Below are 23,101 nucleotides of genomic sequence, written 5' to 3' on the forward strand. Positions count from 1 at the left end.
AAGGAGGCCAGGACATGTGCACACACACAGCAACACACCAACACATGCGAAGGCCCAAGAGGGATCCCCAACATTCCCGGAATAATTTCATTATACCCTACTCTTCCAGGAATTTTTTACGCCGCCCTTCGCAAAGGCAACCGAAAGTTGATAGCTTTGATGCTTTGTAAGTTTCAAGAAATTAGGCTGCAGCAAAAGGGGAAAGCCGTTCACGGGAGATGCAAATACTTGATGCCTCAGAAAAAGATACAAAAAAAAGGAAACTACATGCACCTCTTTGTTTTGCCTTATGCCGAACATTTGCATTTGCAACAGAAGAAATTAGAAAACACTTTGTTTAGGAAATTCATATGACTTGCAAAGGTTGTTCAAGGTACCCCACAAAAGGGCTTGTTTTTCCATCTCTTTATTCATTAGTTGACGTACGTAGGATCTTGATTGAGCAATAGAAAAGCTCGGTTATTCGGCCTATCAGTACTAAACCTTTAAATATGTTATTTTATGCGTCAACACAAAGCAAAGCTCATTTATATTTCAGTCAAATTGGATAAGTAGTTGGATAGTGTGTTAATACTTAATAGCAGTAAGTTTTGAAATCCAATATACATTTGCCAACTTTAAAACCATCTAGTGAGTGGAATGATACATAAAACTGTTAAATGCTCTGTTTCTCAATTCCTAATCAAACTTACTAAGTTAATGACCAGACTCAGCTTTCAAAAAGTCACATTTATCTCGCTTGATTTTTAGATATATATCTCTTTTATTGAGAACATGTAATATTGCTATCGGTTTTACGTTTCGCTTTTTTAAGGCAGGAACATTTTAAAATTACGTTTCTTGCAATCAATTTTGAGGATGAGTTTGTTTTTACATTTGTTGTCAATTGGATTGTCAATTGGATTTAAGTTGACAGAGCTCTGGCTTACGAAAAATATTAAAAGTGCTACAGATGCTGTCATTTTTATCATAGTATCTCATAGTATCTTATAATATCTAATAGTATCTCGTAGAATCTCATAGTATATTATATCGTAGTATCTCGTAGTATCTCATAGTATCTCACAGTATATCGTAGTATCTCATAGTATCTCGTAGTATCTCATAGTATCTCATAGTTTTTCATAGTATATCATAGTATCTCATAGTATCTCATAGTATCTCATAGTATCTTATAGTATCTCATAGTATCTCAGAGTATCTCATAGTATCTCGAAGTATCTCATAGTATCTCATAGTATCTCATAGTATCTCAAGTATCTCATAGTATCTTATAATATCTAATGGTATCTAATGGTATCTCATAGTACCTCATAGTATCTCATAGTATCTCATAGTATCTCATAGTATCTCATAGTATCTCACAGTATCTTGAAGTATCTTGTAGTATCTCATAGTATATCGTAGTATCTCATAGTAGCTCTTAGTATCGCATAGTATCTCATAGTATCTCATAGTATCTTATAATATCTAATGGTATCTCATAGTATCTCATAGTATCTCATAGTATCTCAGAGTATCACATAGTATTTCATAGTATCTCATAGTATCTCATAGTATCTCATAGTATCTCATAGTATCTCATAGTATCCAATAGTATCTCATAGTTTCTCATAGTATCTTATAGTATCTCATAGTATCTCATAGTATCTCATAGTATCTCATAGTATCTCATAGTATCTCATAGTATCTCATAGTATCCCATAGTATCTCATAGTTTCTCATAGTATCTCATAGTATATGGCATCCTGCCGTTTCACTTGATTTTGTGGGTAGCGAGTTGGCTAAGAATCATATTTTGTATCAAGCCAAGGGGGCTCATGGCAAGACACCATGGCCTTTTTAACTTTGCAGAAAAGCCGGTGGCAGCGACATTTATTATAATCGAGACAGAAAACAAATGATTCGTTTTTCCGGGGAAGCCACTCACCTGCATCTTCATGGGATCCGTGTTGACCTGACACATGTATTTGCCGGCGTCCTCCATTTTGACGCTGCGTATGTTGAGCGTCCATGTGTTGTAGTCATTGTGCTGCACCGATAATCGATCATTGTTGGTTATCACGTGCTCGTGAATGGCCAGAATTGCCTTGGCATCGGCCTTAATCCAGGCGACCTGATGGTGCCAGTTTGCCAAATGGAAAGGGGGCGGTCGGCGGACGTCGGGAACAATGGTGGGAAATCGAGGGGAGTCAAGGGGAATTGTGGAAATCGAGGGGATTCGGGGGGAATTGGGGAAATCGGGGAAATGAAAGTGGGGATAAAGGGATGACCATTGTTGTTGTTGAGTTGATGACAGCGCCGGTTTGAATGTCCATGTGAGTGTAAGTGTGAGTGTGTGTGCGAGTGCGAGTGCGTTGATGAAGACAACGGTTGGCCGTTGTTGCATGTCAAAGTGTTGTTTGTGTTTGTGTTCCAGGATATATATGTACGCGCGGATGTGAGCGGACGCCAGATGTTCGGAAATTGCAGTTTGATATCCACCCACCCACAGGAAAAGTTTTGGGGTCATTATATTTAGTTAATGCCAATGTGGGCAACATTCGCGAGTTGTCGCATTGTTGTGTTGTTCGGTTGTCCGAAAGTTAAGGTTGTCCAATATTGTTGTCGATTTTAAAGAACCACCCATGTTCGCAGGATCATATGGTTGTTGAATTAACGCAACATTGGGTTGAGTATCGAACATTCGTGTGATTAGGAAAGGTTGTTGAAATACCAAATACCAATTGAGTTCATTGATGAATATGTGCATCGATGTTTTTAAATATGGTTGATTTTTTGATGGATTGGGTTTCATTGTTTGTCCAGTTTTAGTTTCGGTGCATTGGAGTGTTGGGCAGGGGCGGTGAAAATTGTGTGACGGATTTCCCAAGGTTGGCCATTTGCGCCAGTGTCGTTGCAATGGATTCAAAGGAGCCGGCGATAGTGTTGATAGTCAGTTTGGTTTTAGATTTGAGGTCGTTGTTGTTGTATTGTGTTGGTGTAGCATTGTTATTGGTATTTTTGTTGTTGTCATCGTCAGATGTCAGCGCAATTTGACGCCATTTTCCATTTCGCACAGGAGCGGTGGAGGAATTTTTGCAAGTTTTTGGTTTTTGGGTGGGTTGGGCATTGGGTTGGAGGATTTTGTTGTTTTTTTTCCGGTGGTTTTGCCATCGAGAGCAGATTGTTAGAGTCATTGTTGGTGGTGTTGTTATGGTCGGTGGATATGAAAAGGGATATTTCAAGTGCAATTAGTGGAATTGGGTTTGTGGTTTTCGGGTTTTGGGTTTCGGTTTTCGGTTTTCAGCGTCCATCGTTAGCCATTTGGCGAATGGATTTTAGTGTGTTTTTTGTGGATACGTTTTTAGGTTTTTGTTTGTATTTGTGTTTGTGTTTGTGGAGAGAAGAAACATTCAACAATTAGTTAACATTTTGCGCTTATGTAATCTCTTCTTATTTCTTATGCATTTCTATACATGTTATTTTCCTTCTGTTTGTAACCAAAGAGCAATGATAAAACAAACGTACATACAACAGGAAATAACGCTCACATGTGCATGGCACACACACACACACACAGACAGAGTGAGTGTGTGTGTGAGATAGAGAGAGAGACAGCGAGACAGAGAGAGAGAGAGAGTGAGATAGTCCGACAGACAGAAACGAAGGGAAAGGAAACACAAGAGTCATGAATTATGGGTGCAGTTGGCGGTGCGTTGTAAAGCGGCTAATCAGTTGGCATTAACATCGCATGCACAATTAGAAAAAAGAGTGGATAAACGTCAAGGGAAGAGGACTAAAAGGATATATGGGTATACATATATGTGTGGGTATATATGGGTACATTTAGGGGGCCGGCAGGCAAACGTTGCAACACTCGCAATGCTCCCCCATTCCACTAATCCCAGCCCAGGCCCGCCCCGTCCCGTCCCGTCCCCTCCCAGCTCCTCTACTCCGCCTAGTTTTAATTAGCATTATGATGTCCCGACTGAGAGCAGTCGACGGGTTTTAGCTAATAGGCTTAAGCGGCTTTGTGCGGACGAAACGAAACGGGTTTCGCAAATCCGGAGAGTGGAACGGGGAAAGGAAACGGAAGCGGGAACACTGAACACTGAACACTGGAAAGGGAACTTACGAACGATAAAGTCGGATCGGTACACTCAGGCAAAAACTGGACAGATAGGCTTTGTACGAGTATTATGAAAAATCCTCTAACCTGTACGAATTTTTTCCATTTCCGAATGGTGTCTTCGCGGCTTAGAATTCCCAAGTCATTATTCTGAGGAAGTAGCGTATATATATGGCTTTAAGAAAAAAGTTTTTCAATTAACAGTTTAATTTTTAAGCCTATTTTAGTTGGCAACTGATTGTGATTTTGATTCGACATTTTTTAAGTATTTTTCAGGTCACCAAACAATTAGAGCCCTTCTTGGCTTACAATTTCAAATATCACATTTATTTAGTTGATGATAGCACATTTATTTAGTTGATGAAAAGGTGATTTCAAATGAGAAGGACTAGTTTTTGCAGTGTATTACATTTGTTCAAGCCCTTAGAAGTCAATTGAATGTTATATATGTATGTTATCTGTATGAATTGAAAAACGACGAATCTAATAAGGAAAACTATTGCTTAAAAATGCCCAAAAATGATTTTTAAAACTACCAATATTCTTGCGTCTACTAAGTATTCCCATTATGCCTTGATATAATTTTAACGTACGTAACGTAAGCGCACCAAATTATTATTTTTTGTTAGAATTTGGTTCAATAATTATCCTCTTTTAGCACAATTTTTCTAAGTTTCAAAGCCCTGATGAAAAAGTGCAAATGAAAAACCCCAGAAACTCTGTGTAGAATCAGTAAAAACTAGAAACTGAAATAGCCATGGCTCTAGCTCTTTTTTTAATCGCTGCCGATTGATACAACTTTTGACTAAAGTGATAAAATATTTGCCATTAGTCCTTTGTGATCTGCCAACCAGGCAGTCGTTTTGCACGTTTACATTGTACCGGGTCCGGCAATCCAATAAGCAGGAATGCCAATACAGCTGAGACCCAGACCTCGCATTTCGCTTTTTTCCCTCGTTTTTTATTGAGTGTGTCAATAGCAGGACGTTCGAGGGGTGTGGTGTTGCAAGGTGGGTGCTCGGAAATGTGGAGGGGGTAGAGCGGATGATGCGGGGGTGTGGGGGTGTGGGGTATGGGGCACGGGGCATGGGTGATGGGTTATGAGCCCTCTTGGAAAATAAATACCCATGAACGGCAGCCAGGACGAACGTTTGATGTTGCAGCGCGACGGCGGCACTGGCGTTTTATTTATTTACTCAATAAAGCAAATTTATTGAGTAATGCATGGATGGGATGGGGTGGGGTGGAGAGATCAGGGGCTTTTTGGAGGGTCCGCGATTTCAAACAAAGGCTCAAACGGATTGTGACGAAAATAAGGCAAACAAAGAGTGGGTCAACAAAAAATCTGTGCGGAGAAGTGGATATGTAAAACGGATTGTAAAAAATTTTCAAATGTAAATGCAAATAAAGCGAGCAAATGTCATAAAGTAAATCTACAGTTACTACATGGACAATACACGACTACATAAAGCACAACTCTCACGCACACACAAACAAACACATTCGCACACACTCGCACACACTCGCACACGAGCACTCACATGGATTAAACATACGTATGTTATATATACATATACAAAAATGGTGCAAAGTTTGTTTCGGTTTGAACTCGGTGCGCTTGAATTTATTTTTATTAATATTTTTCTGTATTTTACTAACCAAAAATGAAAACAGTAAAAGATGCCCGAGAATGTGGGCCAAAAAACGAACCGAAAATCGGAAAGGAAAGTACAAACAGAGGGACAGAGATAGAGATACACTCCGGGGAGCGAGTGCGACCGAGAGGGCAACACAAATGCAAACAATGCCATGAATTTCGCATTGTTCGCAGAGTTGTTGGCTTCGTCGTTTAACAAATGGATGAGCAGCAGGAGTCGCGGTTCGCAATTTCATCTAAAGTTTTATGAGAAAGAAATCTTAAATTATGCATTGCCGACGAGGAACAGAGTATAATTGCATGGGACTGCATTGAATTGAACCCTGGTCACACTTGGCCTTTTTTATGCTAGAACATTTTAAGCAGACCAGCCCCAAGAGCCCCAAATGGATTGAAGTTATAAATCTTTAACTTGACCGTCTGATTAGGTATCTTTCAATACTCGCTTTCTAATAACTGGAAAAGAATAATAAGAATATACAAGTTGTTATACCTTTATTGAACAAAAATTGAAAAGACCGATTGCACGCTTATTTTACATTGTCACCGAAAAAATGAATTGTAATTTAACTTTAGAGCATCCCATATCTTCAATTTCAGCTGGTATCCATCGCCTCGCCATTTATTTTATTAGGTTAAAAATAACTTATTTGTGGGAATATTTATACTTTAAATGAAATGACATCGGGCATTACGACTACCCTTTTTCCTGTGCGCTTCAGCCATTTCATTGCAGTTTGGCTTTGTTCTTTTTGTTTGATTGAAGCATCGAAGGATTTATATGAAATGGCGTTTTTATTTATGATGCCATTTCGTTGATTAACACTCTTTGATGTGCGACGCAAAAATTCGCAGTGCGACAGGGACAGAGACATAGGCGGAGGCGCAAGAAAGAGAGAGAGAGGTAGTCAGGACTACCAGATACCCTATTGATGGGGTCACAAAAACTGTGGAGCAGCCACTGTGGTTGTTCACCAACCTAAGAAAGTAAGTGAAGTCATGGAATTTTGTACGACATTAGTCCATATAAAGGGGACTAAATGTGTAGCTGTGACTCAATTTGTGTAACCTTAAACAAAGCATTCGATATTTCTTATTGTTGCAAAAACGCATTTAGCGCGAAAGCATCGAAAACTGAAACAAAAAGACTTTCTCTGGACTGCCTGTCATTTGAAGTTGTTCTTCAGTTTCACTGCAATGTTTTCACTTCAATGGTTTCGAAACGATTAATAGGTATGTAGTAGACTTTACAAACGAATTCATGGCCTTTGTCATTGAAAATGTACATGTAATGCTTAGATAACTTAAAAATCTTTTTAATTTTGTTATGCACTTAATGTTTTTCTACAGGCATTTAAAAGTAAAACTTATCAATTAACCAATCCAGTTACTCTCCACAGCTTTGTATTCCTACTTATGGATTATGACAATCACATAAAATCCCATGTTGTTCGCTTAGAACGAATGACTTCCGCGATTAAGGGATAACCAGGCTTAAAGAGATTAAATCCTCGCTGATACAACGACTTAATTTGTTTTCATTGTTTACGCGATGCGATGCGATGCGACCTCATATATGTAAGTACAACCCCCTGGGAGGCGCTGAATAAAAGCTATTTCGCATTTATTATTGTAATATTAATTTTTTTCGTTTTTTACGATTCACGATTGTTTATTGTTGTTAACAACAATCGCTTTCAGCTGGTGGTTTTTGTGCGCTGCTCTTTTATCGCTTAAATTCTTTGGCACAATGCCGGAGTCGGGAACCCGTATCCCCGGAACCCCGGATTCCCCGTTTTGTGAGTGTTATAAATTAAATGTGAGTGCTAATAATAATATAATACGATGATAAAAACAATAAGCTATGCATTTTTCGGTTTCGGTTTCGCATCGCACAAATTGTGCCATGTTTATTTAAATTTATTTTGATGCCGCTGCTCGATTCGACGATGCGATTCAAATCGATTCGAATCGATTCAATGCGATTGTTGATATTTTCGCTACTGTTATTGTTTGGTACTTTTGTCTCAGTCGTTGCTGTTGCTTTTGGCTGTGCATCGGGGCGTTTAATATGCAGAGTGCTCTATATACATATTTTTTGTGGGTACTATATATATTGTATATATCGTAAATATTGTATGGTGCTATGATTGTTATACTGGTAGTTAACTATAGATATGCGTATAATAGGAATAGGTGCGCTTAACGGTTACATAATTGCGATAATTGTGGTGCAGTTGGGAACTCGTTATTGTTATTGGTGCCTTTTAGATTGGAAAATCGTTAAAACTGTATTAAGTTATTTGCATAAGGTGCACTTGAAATGGCAAATGAAACGGAACGGAAGAGATCGGAAACAAAACGAAGTTACTCGAAACGGAACGGAATGGAACGGAACGGAACGGAAGTTGAGAATTCAACGCTGCGCTTGAAACCGATACATACCTTGGCTGGGGCTGACGAACCGTCACCACTCACCCGATGACCCCCGAGGTTGTTCACCACGCACGTGAAGGTCGCGTCCCGACCTTGGGCGATGGTCACGTTCTCCAGCGGAATCACAAAGTCCGGCTCGAAGGCGCCCACTGAGGAGATTTTGTTCGAAACGGTAAGATCTTCATTTCAATTGACATTTCCATGAAGAGAAGACATTGATTGAACAATTAACACAATTTCGAACAAATTTACATATGCTATGTGCGGTGTGTGCGTGTAATTGGATGTTCATGTCTGTGTGTGTGTGAGGGTTAGTGCACAGAGAAGAAAAATTTACGTTCAAATTAACAACCATCACAAAACGGAAATCACACTTTCTGTTTATACTTAGAAACGCTCTTTAAGCGCCGGCATTTAGCATTTTATAAAACGTTACGGCCACTCAAAGTTAATAATTTTTTTCTCCGTGTATATGCTTCTGTACAAGTGGATAAGTGTCAGTAGCGAGCGGCCTGTTAACGGTAGGCAAATTAATATGGTTAAGCTGAACAAACCAATTAGGTCGATAACTGCCATCGACCTAAACGGGAAAATCAAGCAAGCATAACGTGGTAAAAGCTGGAATATATGTAAATCGATTACAGTGAGTGATCGATTACCAATATTCGAGCCATTCGACAGTGCAGGATTATCGTAATAAAGGAAGCAAAGCGAAAACATTAATCGGCATTTGCCCAGCGCCAGAGCTCGTTCATTTGAGGATCCGTCGTCACTTACCAATGCAATTACAGAGCAGGAGCAGTAGCAGCAACTGCCACCGAATTGCAGGACCGCACCCACTTCCGATTCCGATTCCGGTCCCGTTTCCGTTTCCGGTTCCTGATCCCACCAGCCCCGATCCCGGTGCAATCTCCAGCTGCGCCAGCTTGCGTTGTTTGGCTACTTGGGACAGTTTCGGTAGAGATTGGGTATTGTGCTCCTGGCTGCAGCTGATGTCGGCGATCCGCTCGCCGCTCTCCTTCACCACCAGCAAGTTCATCATAATACTGTCCCAGCTTCCATTGGCATGATTTCTCTGGTGTTTAATCGGCAAGTTTTGGCGGGGATGCTGGAAAAAGTTATAAGGCAAAGGTACGAATTTAGTTATACACGGTCTATTAGAACTTTGTTTGATTTCCACTGATGAATGAACGATTAAAGGTACGAGTATACGAGTATATCGAACAAAGAGCACACCATCCATTTATCTTTCCCTTTTCATCTTTCCCACTTCACATAGCAAACTATAAAGTGCCACTCAGTTATACACAATGGAACCACCGATTAACTCTAATTAGTTATATACATTTCCTCCACTTTAAGCACTCCTTTCTTTGCCTTTCTAATGTTTGCTTGTCTCCAATTCCGTTCACCTTTTCCGCACTGTCAAATTGTCAAAATAAAGAATCTTGGTAGACGTACGTACATATTGCACTATTTGCCATGCTATCTTATTTCTGGTAGCTTGTATTTTGTATGTCTTATAGTGTGGCTACATTATCTATTGACAGAGCGTTGCATGTGGCAGTGTGGCAACTAGTCGACAGGGCACCCGGGAAACAAAACTCGGGACTTGGCTCCAGGGACTCCAGACGAGCTGCCTCGCCTTTGTTTGGCGACGCCACCATTTTTATTGCCAGAACGGAGGAGCCCGCGAAGGATCGGCAGTTGGATTTTTAATGCAACAAAGAGCGGCAACCTTTTCAGTACAGAGGAAAAAAGTCTTTTCATTGGGAGATGCCTATTTCCAAAGAAATCAAGCTACTTAAATGTTAAAGGAAATGTGTGTTTAGCTTTTTTCTCACAATACCCACTTATGCATCTCTGAATCCAAATATATCTATGTATATCTAATTATATTTTCAAAAAACTTCGCTGAAATCATTTTTGCTGTCTGATACCTGGTTTAGTTTTTTAAGACTATTTTACTGGCGTAAGGGCGAATCACAAGTTAAATGTAGTTCATTTCTGTACTGTTTTTTGAAGAGGTTCAGAAATAGTAAAAGATGCGATTTATTCTATCGAAAACAGCTACATGATACATTTTGAACTGCTATACAAAACGTAATAGACAGAAAATACCAAGCCCCATACATAGTGTATGCTAAGTGCATAAGTGCGCCATCTGTGCAAAGATGGATTTAAAACTGGTTAACAGAGTAACGTGTTTTTGATGGCCAAAGCACTTGGCTAAAGCGTTTATACACCCGCCACTCGTGGAGTTGAATATTATACTAGATTCGTTTCAAAATTCATAGCAACCAGAGTACAGCGATTCCGACATTATAAAGTGTACATATTTTCGATCAGTGCGATTGGCCGGTGAATGCAACTGTGTACGTCTGTCTGTCCGTATGTCCGTATGTCCGTATGTCCATCTGCCTGTCCGTTTGTCTGTCCGTATGAACTTCGAAAGTTCGAAAGTTCGGGAACTATAGCAGCCACGAAGTTGGTATTAAGTCTACCTCTTACTCTGCAAGTAAGGGATATAGAAATGATGTCGCTGAGTAGTTTGCAATATCATAACTCACTTCGCAGCGTTACATACTCGTATATCAAACAAGATAGTCACCGCATTCAAAATATTAAATATGTAATAAGATATTGATATAGCTAAACCCCTCTGGCAGAATATTTCGCATGCTTTTCTAGCGTGTATCTGGTATCTGGTTGTCCTCGGCACGGGGCTAGAACCTTTCGCAAAGCCGAAGGACAGTGAAGCGCAGGATACGGAGCCCGCACGTGCCGCTATTTACATTTGCACGTAATAAATTCTGAGAGCGAAGGACGAGGACTAGGAGTCGCAGCCGGAAATGTGCCGGAAGTGCATATGCCGGCTGTCGTTCGCCCCGTCCTTCGTCCTTCGTCCTTCCGCCTCGTGCTCCTCGTCTTTCGAAGGACACCGACACGGACAGGGACACGGACACGGAGCAACGTGTTGCATTCGGCACCACTCTCCTTTTGCAGCGGCACACATATTTACATTGACGAAATTTAATGAGCTCACAAAAGCTGGGCCCAAATATTTGAGCTGCGAAGGCTGGATCGAAGCCAGCACATTAGTGTGGGGACGTGTGCGAGGCGTTTTATTGAAAACGTGTCCTATCTGTCGTCCATGTCCAATCCTAGCTCCTCAGCACTTAGTCCTCGGTCCTTGTCGCCCCTCAATAATCTATGCGGGTGTCTTTTGTGCACTCGCCACTCAAACATTTTCCACACTTTCCACGCTTTTCACACTTTTCACACTTCCCCACTTTTCACACTTTCCACACTTTTCACACCTTCTACACTTGTCACAGTTGCCGTTCCAGTTTGGTGGCCCAGCCAGCTGAGATCGCCAGATAAGTAGGCGTTCCCTCGATACCAAAGGACAGCCCCAATTCCATATAAATAATTGTTTGACTGCAGCTTTAGTGACACAGTTTGGTGCTCGGATATTTACCAATTAATCCCCATTGTGCTTGGCTCAATAACTGTGAATTAATTGATTGGCAGCAAATAGACAACCGAATTAGGCTGCCATTACCATGTTTAACCAGCTTTGGTAAGAAGGGTACACGAAACTGTTTCATGCTATTTAATGTATATTTTTTATACATTTCTCCTAGATGTATTTTCTTTGCTTTTGTAATGACTTATAGTTACTTCAGGAAATTCTGAACACATTCGGTTTATTCACTGGAAATGCGCAATGCCCGAAATACTCAGGCATATTTACTTGAAACTGTTGCCCTGCACGAGCTTAAATTCTTTGGGCTTTTGGGCAGAATTGGTTAAATGAAAATTGTAGAAGGAGGTACATAAAAGATGCCTTAAATAAATCTGGTGTCCTTTAAAAAGGTGTACGTGTGCCGTGTGGAGAGCGCATTTCCTTTCGTTGCACTTTCGACGGATCAAATTGAATTGCCAGGGATAATATTATAATGATTTTGGGCTGCACACAGGGAGAGTTAACAATATGGTTAAAATTTACCTTGTGAAGGAACAAATTGACGGTTCTGCCAGGTACACTCTTATTAGGGTCAGGTTGAAAGGTAGCAGCCGGTGGCCTCCACACCCGGACCCGGCCAATCTGAAATTCCAGCCCTTTTCAGGCGGCTCAACGGGCATTTTCAGGCTTTTAATTGAAACAAAGTGCCATGGCTGAAACTCAATATTAGAGTAAATATTGCTGGTGCCTCGAAATAATTTCCCAGGGACGGGGAGCCGAGATCACAGGCTCAGGCAGTCTAATATAATTTTTTGTTTGTGCAGAAGGCGAACGGAAATTGCTGGCTATTAATTGTTTTGCTTGTTGCCTAAGTGACATTCTTCTTGCATTTTCCCCCGTCTTCCCCCCTCTTCCCCCCTCTTCCGCCCGTGATTTTTCCAGCAGCAAAATATTTTCCTCTCCGCCTCGAATTGGCTTTTGTTTTCTCCTGCCGAAAACTTTAAGTAAATCCGTTTGTGTTTGCGGCCAAGTATGCTTGTGTGCTTTTGTTGCTGACATTTAAAATTACACACTTGGGAATGCCAAGTTTTGCTTCAAAGTAAACAGTATTAGACAGATAGTTTCGGGCTGTGGTGGGTGGCTGAGGGGCAGATGACTACTGGCCATCGACTGGCCATGGAACGTGCTCATTTTCCCGTTTTCCCATTTGCCCGTTTGCCCATTTGGCCATTTTCCCACCCACTTTACCCCAACGTGGTCGTTGTCATGGTCAGCAAAACTTACTTCTCGCGGCGCTTGTGAAAATGGGGACGCAGATTTCTGGGGGCTGAAATGGGTTTGGACACCACTGTACAACTAGTATAACTGTATTTGCCTAGCATCTAACAAGCACACACGCCGAGAATCCCACATGCCATAGTTGTGTGTGTGAGAAATCCAAATATCTAACAATCGAGCTGCGTGTTCCAACTAGTTGGTACCCCTTGCACACATTTTGTTGCGGTCGTTTTACGGCTTGTTTTGTTCCAAAATATCAGATCTTAAGCATTTCACAACTCTTGAGACATTTCGAATCCTTATTTGATCTTTTGGTATTACCATACAAAAGTGTTACAGTTTGCGGTTGAATATCACTATAGTTCTCGAAATCACTATCGTTCTCATTAGCTGCGACTCGAGCTCCAGCTGCCAGATACCTCGCACAATAATGCAGCAAACCGTTTGACTTGCCCCACCCATTGTTGAAAGACCCCCTGTGCACGAGTACCCCGCCCGGAATGCCACATGCCCACATGCACCTCGTGTTAGTCTGGGACTTTAGTGCTGATGCGACAGATTTTCGAGACACTGGGACATGTGGCAAAGTGTAAATGAGCAGTCCAGGCCAGGATTCTCGCCTCGTGTGGCCGGCGGCGCAATTGTCGCCCAGTAGGAGGGCGACGCCCCTGCCACGCCCCTCTGGCCAGAGCTGGGAAACGCCTGAATATGCGTGAGTGTGTCAACTGGTCCAGAGAAAACTGCCAGCTCGCGTCATATTTTTATTTGCTGCTACAACTCCCACCACCGACTTTCCACCGACTTTCCACCTCTTTGGCTCCGTCGTTTGTTACTTGGCCACGCCCACCAGCCAGCGCCCACCACGCCTTGTGGTCTAATTGACCGCTCTGGGTCTGGCATTGGATTTAGCTCTCGTTTTGGCTTTGGCCTGGCTTTAACTTCAATATCATCTCCACCAACCTGACCTGGCAGCCATTGAGCCGGCTAAAAGGAGGAGAAGTGGGGCAGCTGATGTGCCACGAGCATGGCTGGACAATTGTCCTATTGGCCTGATCCTTAGTTATCCTTAGTTATGCTGTGTGTGCCCGCGCTCAAGTGGAAAAGTGCCTTGCTCTGTGATGGGAATGAAGAAGGAAGTCGAAGGCTCGGATCTGCGGATTTGTTTTCCCGGTTTGCGGCCACTTCTTAGCTGCAAATCTCTTTAATTGAGTCCCTTGGGTTGTAAGGTCTTTTTAATTGAACACAAGTTCAGGTTTCTGAATCTCGTAGAGGGACTTAGGCAAATGTGTTTCCAAAGCTCGAAACGCACACCTAATATTTTAAAATGTTGTTTGTTTCAAATGTTTTACAATGTATTCTAGTCTTCAGTTCATGTAAATGACAGCTCAAAATGAAAACTAAAAGTTATATTGATAAATAAGTAGTCGCAATCCAAGCAATTTCGATGAATAGATATAGTCGATTTTTCCACCACTGCACAGTGATATAGGAGTACCATGGTACTGGAACCTTTTAAAATAGAAGCCCTTGGAATTTATGAGATTTCGATTGAAAATCAACAGCCAGAACGTCTCCTTAGATAGCGGCAATGAAGCGAAAATCCGAGTCACTTGGCACCCAAGTCCACGACCCATCACCCATCACCCATCCGCCCAGTTGTCCCAGTCCTCGGTTCCCAATCCCCACTTCCGAGTCGCCAGTCCGCAAACCTCAATCCGTAATCCGTAATAAGCTCTATCAATAGCCGGCCAAGTCAATAAGCGACCGAGGAGCAGCGGCTCAGCTGAGTTCGGGATTGGCTTGGCTGAGCTGAGTGAAGGCAATTGCCGGCAAGTGCCAAATAAAGGCATAACTCGGCAGTCAGGACACGACATCCGACCTGCCCAAAAGGATGTGGCCAAGAAGATGAAACGAAGAGGGGCGACGGGCCGAAACTTGAGGCATAAAGATGGAAACTTGTAAATGGGCAAATAAAATGGAAATGAATATAATAAAGTCTCCGACGCGGAGCCTTCCGCATTCGTTCTTCCGCCCTATTTTCCCCCAGTAAAAAGCTGACAAGCAGCTTACGTAAATAATGTCAACGCAACAATAAAAATAATAAACGAATTAGCTGCTTATTCAAGGGCCATGACCCGAGGGCTCTTGCTAAAAAAGCGGGTGCTAAGGTCGCACAAAAAGGCAAATCCCCCGGACAAACATTCAAATTGACTTGGCAACTCTGAGAGCGCTTGTTGGGTTTACAATTTCAAAGAGCGACCCCGCCACCCCCGCCGACTTCTGCAAGTCCTGTGACTCCTGCGACATTTGTAACTCTAGTCTATTTGTCTGCGCTGGATGGAAATGGTGAATGGTGAATGGTGAATGCTGAATGCTGAATGGTAAATGGTAAATGGCGAATGGTACATGGGAAGCGGAAAAGCGGAAGAGCGGAAGAGCGGAAAAGCGGGGACGGGCACAAGGACGTTAAGATGTTTATGGCTTGTCAAGGATTATTGTTATCACCAGCTAGCCAGGTATGCAAACAAACGACTTTGGCCCCGTCCCGCGTCGCCCAAAAAAGCTGAGAAGCTGCTTTTCCCAGCTTTCCACGCTCTCTGTCATGTAATTGCCGTGTAACAGAGATGGCAACCGAGACCCACAGATCCCCGACAGACTATCCCCAGACTGGGTGAAGGGTCGCGAATGAGCCGGGCTGGGGGGCAGGCCATGTCTGGCCGGAGCCACAGCTTCAGTTTTAATCTCGCCCAACTCGAGCCAGGAAACCGACCGAAAAGGGGGAAAACGAAAAGGGAAAAGAAAAACTATGGGAAATGTAAAATGTTATTAGAGCTGCGAAAACGAGAGGTGCGAGGGGTGCGAGGGGTGCGCACGCAGTGCGGGGTAGCCGAGGGTAGCTCTGTTTTGACTTCAGTTGCTCTGAAGGTGTAGAGTAAACAATGGAAAGGGCTTAGGCTAAAACTTAATTGAAAAAGGGTTTTGTTGGCTTTCCAATGCGCCACCTTTGATTCTATGTGCATATAGGCGCCACTATTTTCTTGTTCATAAGTATATCCAAAGCTTAAAACGCTAGGTAATCAATTGATAAGCTTATATTCATCTACTATATTCAAAGTCAAGTTTGCTTTCGTTTTATGTCTACAAGTATTATTTCTGAATTTCGGCCAACTTCGGCTAGAGGTAATCTTTAAGTCCAGCCTAATCCTGCCGGAAGAGCAATTTATGAGCAGACTCGCCTAGCTCCTGCCCATTTTCGGCTGCCGCCGGAGCGGAACGGAGCGGATGCTGGAAACGGAGCAGCTGGAGCAAGCCAAGATCGAGTTGGACATAGAGCTGGAGTGGGCAAAGGAGCAGGAGCAGGAGCAGGAGCGCCGAAAAGCTGGCAAGTCATGAACTGTGACAAAAGGATTACAAGGAGGATTCTGGCGGAGCTGGTTTCGTGGCTCTGACCAGTGCGGCTGCAGGTTAAGTGAGATCAATTCCGAGATTAAGCAGGAGTACAACAATGGCCGCCGCAGGGATCTGGATGTCCTGTGTGTGTGTGTCCTGTTCACACTTATCCTGTCTGGTGCCTTTCAATTCAGTCGCTCGCCTGTCGATTCGGTCAACGTGCAAATTTATTAGATTAACAGCAAATATCAAATAGGAAATTAACTGTCGTCTGGACGCCCAATGGAGTGCGATGGCAGGTGGGTGGGTCACTGACTGGTGGCTTGTCCACCCGACAACTCAAGCGACTGTCACTCTGCGGTTGATGTTTGTCCGTCTGTCTGTTTGTCTGTTTGTCCGTCTGGCTTTTGTGTTTCTTTGTCGCCCGTTGACATGCAGAAATCCGATTGCTGGGCGAACGAATTTCGATATTTCTGGACTCTGTTCACCTGTGCCCCTGTTTGCTCCTGGGGCATGTGGGCTAGGTGTGGCATAATGAGGTCACCAAGTAGAGCCCACTGCTCAGGGCTGACTTAATGGCGAAACAATGTAATCTGTGACTGATAATCGCTGGAAAGGGTCTTCAGCAGATGTCACAGATTATTCGAATGTGCGTCCAGAAGCAGGGAATAAATGATGCAAGTTTGTTGAATGTTCCACGATGCACTTGCCCTAACGCGAACGTGTTAAACCAGCTTTGAAAACATTGAGAAGCTCGTATCCAAACGCAGCACCCGGGCCGCAGCAAGTGGCATTTAGCGAGTGGGCACTGTAGTCTCGTGGTGACGGCTGTGAATCCCAGCAATTTGCTAACGCTCGTGCGTCGACTCCAAGTCCATCAGGCAGGAGATGCCAGCAGCAGGAGCGAGTGAGGTGGTGCAGCAGCATGGACGAGCATGGAGCAAGTGACAAGTGCCAGCAGCAGGAGCAGGAGGAGGAGCAGGAGCAGGAGGAGGAGCAGGAGCAGTAGGGAAACCACTTGGGGCATGCGGATGTGTATTAAATGCTACAAATAGCTGAATCCATTCAATAGAGAGGAAAGGCTGAGGTCAACTCCACAAATGGCAAGCAAAACATGACTCGCTGACTTGTTGCTGTTGCTGCTGCAGTTGCTCTCGCTCTGGTTGTGTGGGTGTGGTGTGCCTGTGTGCCTGTGTGCCTGTGTGTGCGATGCCATGAGTCAACGTCGCAAGGACACATCCTTTTTCATGTCGGAGAAAGAGACCGACTGCTGGCAGGGACACCTGGGGGGCAGAGCGAGAGGGAGGAGACCTCAAACGAAAGCAGGGCTTGCTGTGTGCATGTGTGTGCGCCTGCACTGAGAACAAATTCCGTGAGTAACAGATTGAGCAGCTCAGAAATACCCCATGCTGATGTTGCCACACAGCCTTGCTGCTCAGAACTAAAACACTTTTCTTTCAGTGTGGGCCTTGGGGCGGCTGGGCGAGATGGGCGTGGTGGGGCGTGTGCCTGCATGTCCCGATTTTGTCAGTTGAAAAGGGTTCAGACAAATTTTTAAATTAATGACAAAACGAGCACCGCGAGACAAAAATGGCTCTGGATATGGGGAGGAATTTCGCTTTTGCACCACACCGCAGTTTGTTTGCCAATGGAAAATCGTTTTAATTAAATTTCGTGGCCAGCTGGCAATGCCAAGCGGCAACAACGGCAGATTTACAACAAAAGCACTGGACTTGCAACTGCCAGTAGAATTTACTCCATATTATTTATAAACACCGCCGAGGAATTGTGGGCCCCTTTTGTTGTTCCCCAAAAGCAAATGAAAATGGCCAATTGATTTGAGTCCTTATTTCGCAATAAATTCCCACCGACTGTGCCGAATGCCTTTCATGGCCGCCCGGCTGGTTAATCAGCATTATACTTTCTGTGCCCCTCAGTTCCAAGATTCACCTCCATTAAATCGGCCTTAATTATGGCCAAAGCTCAGCGCTCAGCGGTGCCTCGATGTCTGCAAATATCTGCCGTAAAGTGTGAAATATCTTGGCCAAGCCCTAGCTGCCAAAGGGCTCATGCAATTTACTGCAAGCCACAGGCCAAATTCGCTCAAGCTCCTACTTGAGAAAGGCACTTTAATCAGGCCAAAAATACCCACATACTCGCATGTAAATGCACACGCACGTCTGTATTTATTACACTTAATATGCCACTATTGTCATACATTAAGTTGTTCGCCTTCTTGTTTCGGCCTTTATTGTTGATATTCAACAGAATATTTGTGCCGACATTTCTGCGAGCGAGTTTAATCAAAATTCAAGTGGCCTACCACCAAGTATCTCTGCTCTATTTGGTATTGGCTCGATGCAAATATTGTGCAAATGATCTGCTCAACTTGCTTATTGCAGCTACACATGCGAAAGGGGAAGCCCTCGAAAAAAGCGCTTAAATGGGTGTCGAAGTTCGATGTATCTTGTGTTTATACGAGTCACTTTTCACGGTTTCTTCTCTGCGCCAATTCGTGTCTGCATAAACAACTGCTTTTCACGATTTCTCTGCCACACGAAAGTGGACTATTGCTTCAGAAGCACTTATTGTAGAAGGCTTTAATTGGACGAACTTTGTGCACTACCATGAATCTCGTATCTTTTAGATACTTTCATATACGTAAGTCACTACTGTAGTGCCTGATTTTAGAACAGAGATGACCCACTGGAGTATCTTTCAGACTGAATCTAACATTTATCGTATTTACCAAAAGATTACTAAAAGGCTTTTAATGGCCACTTACTAATGCGACTTTCAATAATATCTTTTTTCCGCGTGCAGCTGCCTCGATGCGAGTAGATAGCACTTCTCATTAGTTCCTTCGATAGAACGCGCGCAGCTGATTTCCCTGGATGCATTTGCCCCTTCCGGGTTTTCCGGCGCCTTTCTTTGTTATTTACCTGTTGTCTTGCTGGCTAATTTCTGCTGTCAAATTGCCCTCGCTTTTCCAAGCTTCGCCCGGGACTACATTACTCATACGCAGCGTGGTCCGCGGGGAAAAGCTCCTGGCATTGCCATTGCCATTTCCCGGTTTTGCTGCAGTGGCATTATTTTTTCTTACTTGAGGCAACTGAAACCGTTGCGCGCTGGCATTTCCTCCCAATTGTTTGTGCAATTTTCTTTTTATGTATGGAAAATATTTCTTTTATTGTGTGGCTGCTGCCGCCGTTGTTTGCCTTTTGTTAATGTGCAAGTGCTGGTTGTTTGTGGTTTGCTTTGCTGGCCAACCCAGCCCGCCCTTAACCCTTGGCTGCCCGGGCGCCACTCTCACATGTGTAACCATTCGCCACTGATGCGTTTTTAATTGTGTTTGTTTCCGCTTCGCTGTGACACGTCATTTATTAGCCCACAAAAACGGAAATCACGCTGCCTTAAGAACTCTTTCGCTCGCTCCACCATATATCTCCACTGGGTCTCGATCAATCTTGGGGTTAAATATGTATTGCAGCCTGATTTATTCGCTGGCATTTTGCATTATACTCGTATGCAGGAGCCATACTCTTTTTGTGCCGACAAAAAATGAAACAAGCAAACGGGGTTATTTACAACAGGATTCGGGGCGAATTGGGCTGCGGAACCGGGTCTGGTCCGGAAAATAATGCTTGCGAAAATTTCGTTTTCGTTTAATTTCGCTGGGCGGTGGCCGCTGTTGTGCTTTGTTCTCCAATGTCTTTTGTTGTCGATTTTCCCATAATTATTGTGCGAGGTTTCCCTTTGTTTCGTTGCGCCTTGCCTATGAAATCAATAAGTGGCGGTCCGGAAAACAGATTATTCGGGAACATGAGTCCATCATTGCATGTAGATTTGATTTGAATGTCTATCTCGTCCATCTATTTGCAGGTAACACGAACATTCACTTTCCCAAAACGCATCTTCCATCGGTTGCACTTCGCTGCCCACGTTATCAGTCAGCACTCGGATCGCCGGACATATCCTATGTCCAAATAGCGCTGATTAAATATCCAGCCAGCCGTCAGTTTGGCCATTTCGACGGGGAAATTGGAGCTTCACAATTCCTGGCACAATGCGAGGTGGATCCACCTTGGAATGCAGCTATTACTCTAATTTGCTGTAATTAGAGAGCATCGATTGCTTAATTGCAGAAACGTACAAATTCACCTATTTAGCTGGACCCAAAAAGCAGACTGTAAATATGCTTCACAGTCTCAAATGCAGGCGGAAGTCCAAGACTCAGTAGCTTACTAAATATATAGCCAAAAGTTATAATTAGAGCTTTTTAATTATAATAAAAGTGCATATTAGATGGCGGTTGTGTCAGCGCCAGCGGCTTTTGCATAGCTGGTAAAATTTTAATGAAAAGATGCCAACAGTTTTGGGCTATCACCAGCCATACGCAAATACCCTTTTCCACATTTAGGATGATTTTTAAGCTGGAGCCAAAGCGGTTTACAGTAAATATTTTGCAATTTAAATATAAAAACCCTTTTTAAAAGTTTTTTGTGCTCAGAGCGAGAAACGAATTTCTAAATACCTGCGTATATCTGGAAATATATCTGATGCATTGTTGCATCAGTTGCGATCCTTGCAAGTAAAGTTTAAAAACCATTTGCTTTGGTAAATAGTTTCCTAGTTTGGAAAATAAGTTGCTAAGCTGTGTACATTTTCAAGCAGATTTCCAAATCCAAAGACCAAATGCTTAACTTGATTTAATTAAGGTGTTAATTGGTTACTTGCACATGTAAAGTTGCTAAGGAATTACATCGAGTTAGTCTTGAAGAACTGCATTTGCAATTCTCTCTGTGCACTGCGGAGAGTGAGATTTTCCGTTCCGAAAATGTCCAAATTTACATTTGCCGCATAAAGCCCTTTCATTTTGGTCTTTGCTCTTTTTTGTGCCACTGCATACATTGTACACACTTCATTATTTAATATAAAATGCATCCTCACACGCACACCTGCGCACAAGGAAGACAATTGCTGGGCAAGGCGGTGCGAATGAGTAAAAACGTTATTTAATTAATTAATTTTCATTAAAAACACGACAAAATGGGATGGCAGATGGGCGGGGAGGGCGTGGCTGGACGTGGCTGGACGAGGGCGGCGCAGGACATTAAAGGACGAGCAGATGCCTGCTCCTCCCTTGTCCTGTCACGCTGGCTGTCATTTACAATTTTAATCTCGCTGTGCAGCAGTTTAGCTTAAGTTCGGACGGCAGGATAATGAGCGGCCGGGTCCGCGCTTAAGGATAATGGCGCCTGCAGCCGGACGGGAGTAGCCGACCCACTCCATCAGTAATTAAACAATCGCGCATGCAGCCAGCACTGCCTTCACCTGGTCGAATAAGGGCCAACGACGAAGTTGGCTCACAAATTTCATGGCTAATAAATCACTTTTAATATTAATAAAACATAAATCACGGCCAACTAAAAACTTGGCCTGCTGGCTGGATGCTGCAGTCTCATTTTGGCGCCTTTTGTTCGATGGCAAAAAGTTTCGGAGGAGTCTTCCAGAAAAGGTTCCTCAGGAATGTGCCAAACTGGTGGCGGATGGCGAGGGATAAGCGTGAGATTGAATGGGTTAAAGTTCAGGTGGGTGAAAGTTCTTCAAGGGAATCAGGAACACAAAACACAAAAAGGGTGCGAAGCAATCTATGGATGGCAGTTTTGGAATGGGACATGTTTCCAGTGGTTTTGCAAGCCAATAAAATGATTAGGTATTTAAAAAATAATTTATTGTCTTATACAAAATATTCAATATCTGTTAAATTTAGGCCATTAAAAACAAAAGAAAGCAGGCAGTTTTAAACTATGTTTAACTTTATGTTTTAATCATTAATATGCGACCTTGCAAAGATACATTTTATTGCTCTTCTCTGCAAATAAATTTTAGCTTGTAATTGATTTCCAGATACGTCCACAAGATATATGCACATATATTCTCTTCACAAAAGGGCTAAAATACGGTCAACATCTTATCATCATTTAAGCAAACACAAAGGTACAATGAAACTTGTTTCAGGGAAATAACTGGCAAGGATTAATTAACTCCTAATAGAGGCAAATAAACAGTTTAATTCACTGAGTACAAGAAACGAGGAGAAATGTTGCCAGCAAGTGACTTAAGATGCACAAATCCCAACAAGGAAAGTTAATGTAAGCAAAGAGGACCTACATAGAAATGCAATGAACTGAATAGGCATTCACTCATGAACAGCCGAGGGAATTCACAAAGAAACAACTCGATGGGTGTAGAAATTGGTTGACTGGCGGTGAAAGGAATGGAAAAGCTATCATACCGATAATGCAATTGACAACTGGGTGAACAATCGTACGAGTATGTGAAATACTTTTGGCAGCGATCGTCGGTCAGTGGAGTAAAGGATTGGACGAGGGATTGACTTCTCCTCACCAGTGATTTCTAGGATAGGCAGTCTCAACTCACATTGAAGATTTCGCGAAATACTTTTGAGTCTGGGGTTTTTAGAATTACCTTTTTCGAAAAAACGAGCGAAGTTCGAACTGGTCCAAAGCACTGGCCAACACTCAAAAAAAACTTGGAAAATAATCAAGCAACACTGGTCAAAAACTCGCTTTTTGACTTTCTGCTAGAGTAATTATATCACTCCTTGCTGTTTCGCGCCACTCAAAAACGCTTTTCGAAACTTCAGAATTCTTAATTTGGTACTGAGTCCTTTCGTGTCTCGAATCCACTGGACTGAACTGAACCGACGCGCTAGGAAGTTGCCCGAGCACTGAAC

The 23,101-nt window shown here is 42.9% G+C and overlaps 1 protein-coding gene across 1 annotated transcript in view; it reads right to left on the reverse strand.

The window, feature by feature from the left end:
* Positions 1 to 23,101, reverse strand: part of LOC6549960 (neurotrimin) — a 31,793-nt gene extending 8,692 nt beyond the window's left edge. Inside the window, exons 1-4 of the mRNA XM_026981876.1 lie at positions 22,834 to 23,101; positions 8,982 to 9,312; positions 8,214 to 8,353; positions 1,931 to 2,116 (exon numbers count right to left, since the gene is read on the reverse strand). Of these exons, the coding sequence (XP_026837677.1) occupies positions 1,931 to 2,116; positions 8,214 to 8,353; positions 8,982 to 9,246 (591 nt within the window). The 5' untranslated portion in view covers positions 9,247 to 9,312; positions 22,834 to 23,101. The remainder of the gene's footprint in view (positions 1 to 1,930; positions 2,117 to 8,213; positions 8,354 to 8,981; positions 9,313 to 22,833) is intronic.

Source organism: Drosophila erecta, unplaced genomic scaffold (assembly GCF_003286155.1).
Source record: "Drosophila erecta strain 14021-0224.00,06,07 unplaced genomic scaffold, DereRS2 tig00000126-arrow-pilon, whole genome shotgun sequence".
In the NCBI taxonomy this organism is placed as follows: Eukaryota; Metazoa; Arthropoda; class Insecta; order Diptera; family Drosophilidae; genus Drosophila; species Drosophila erecta.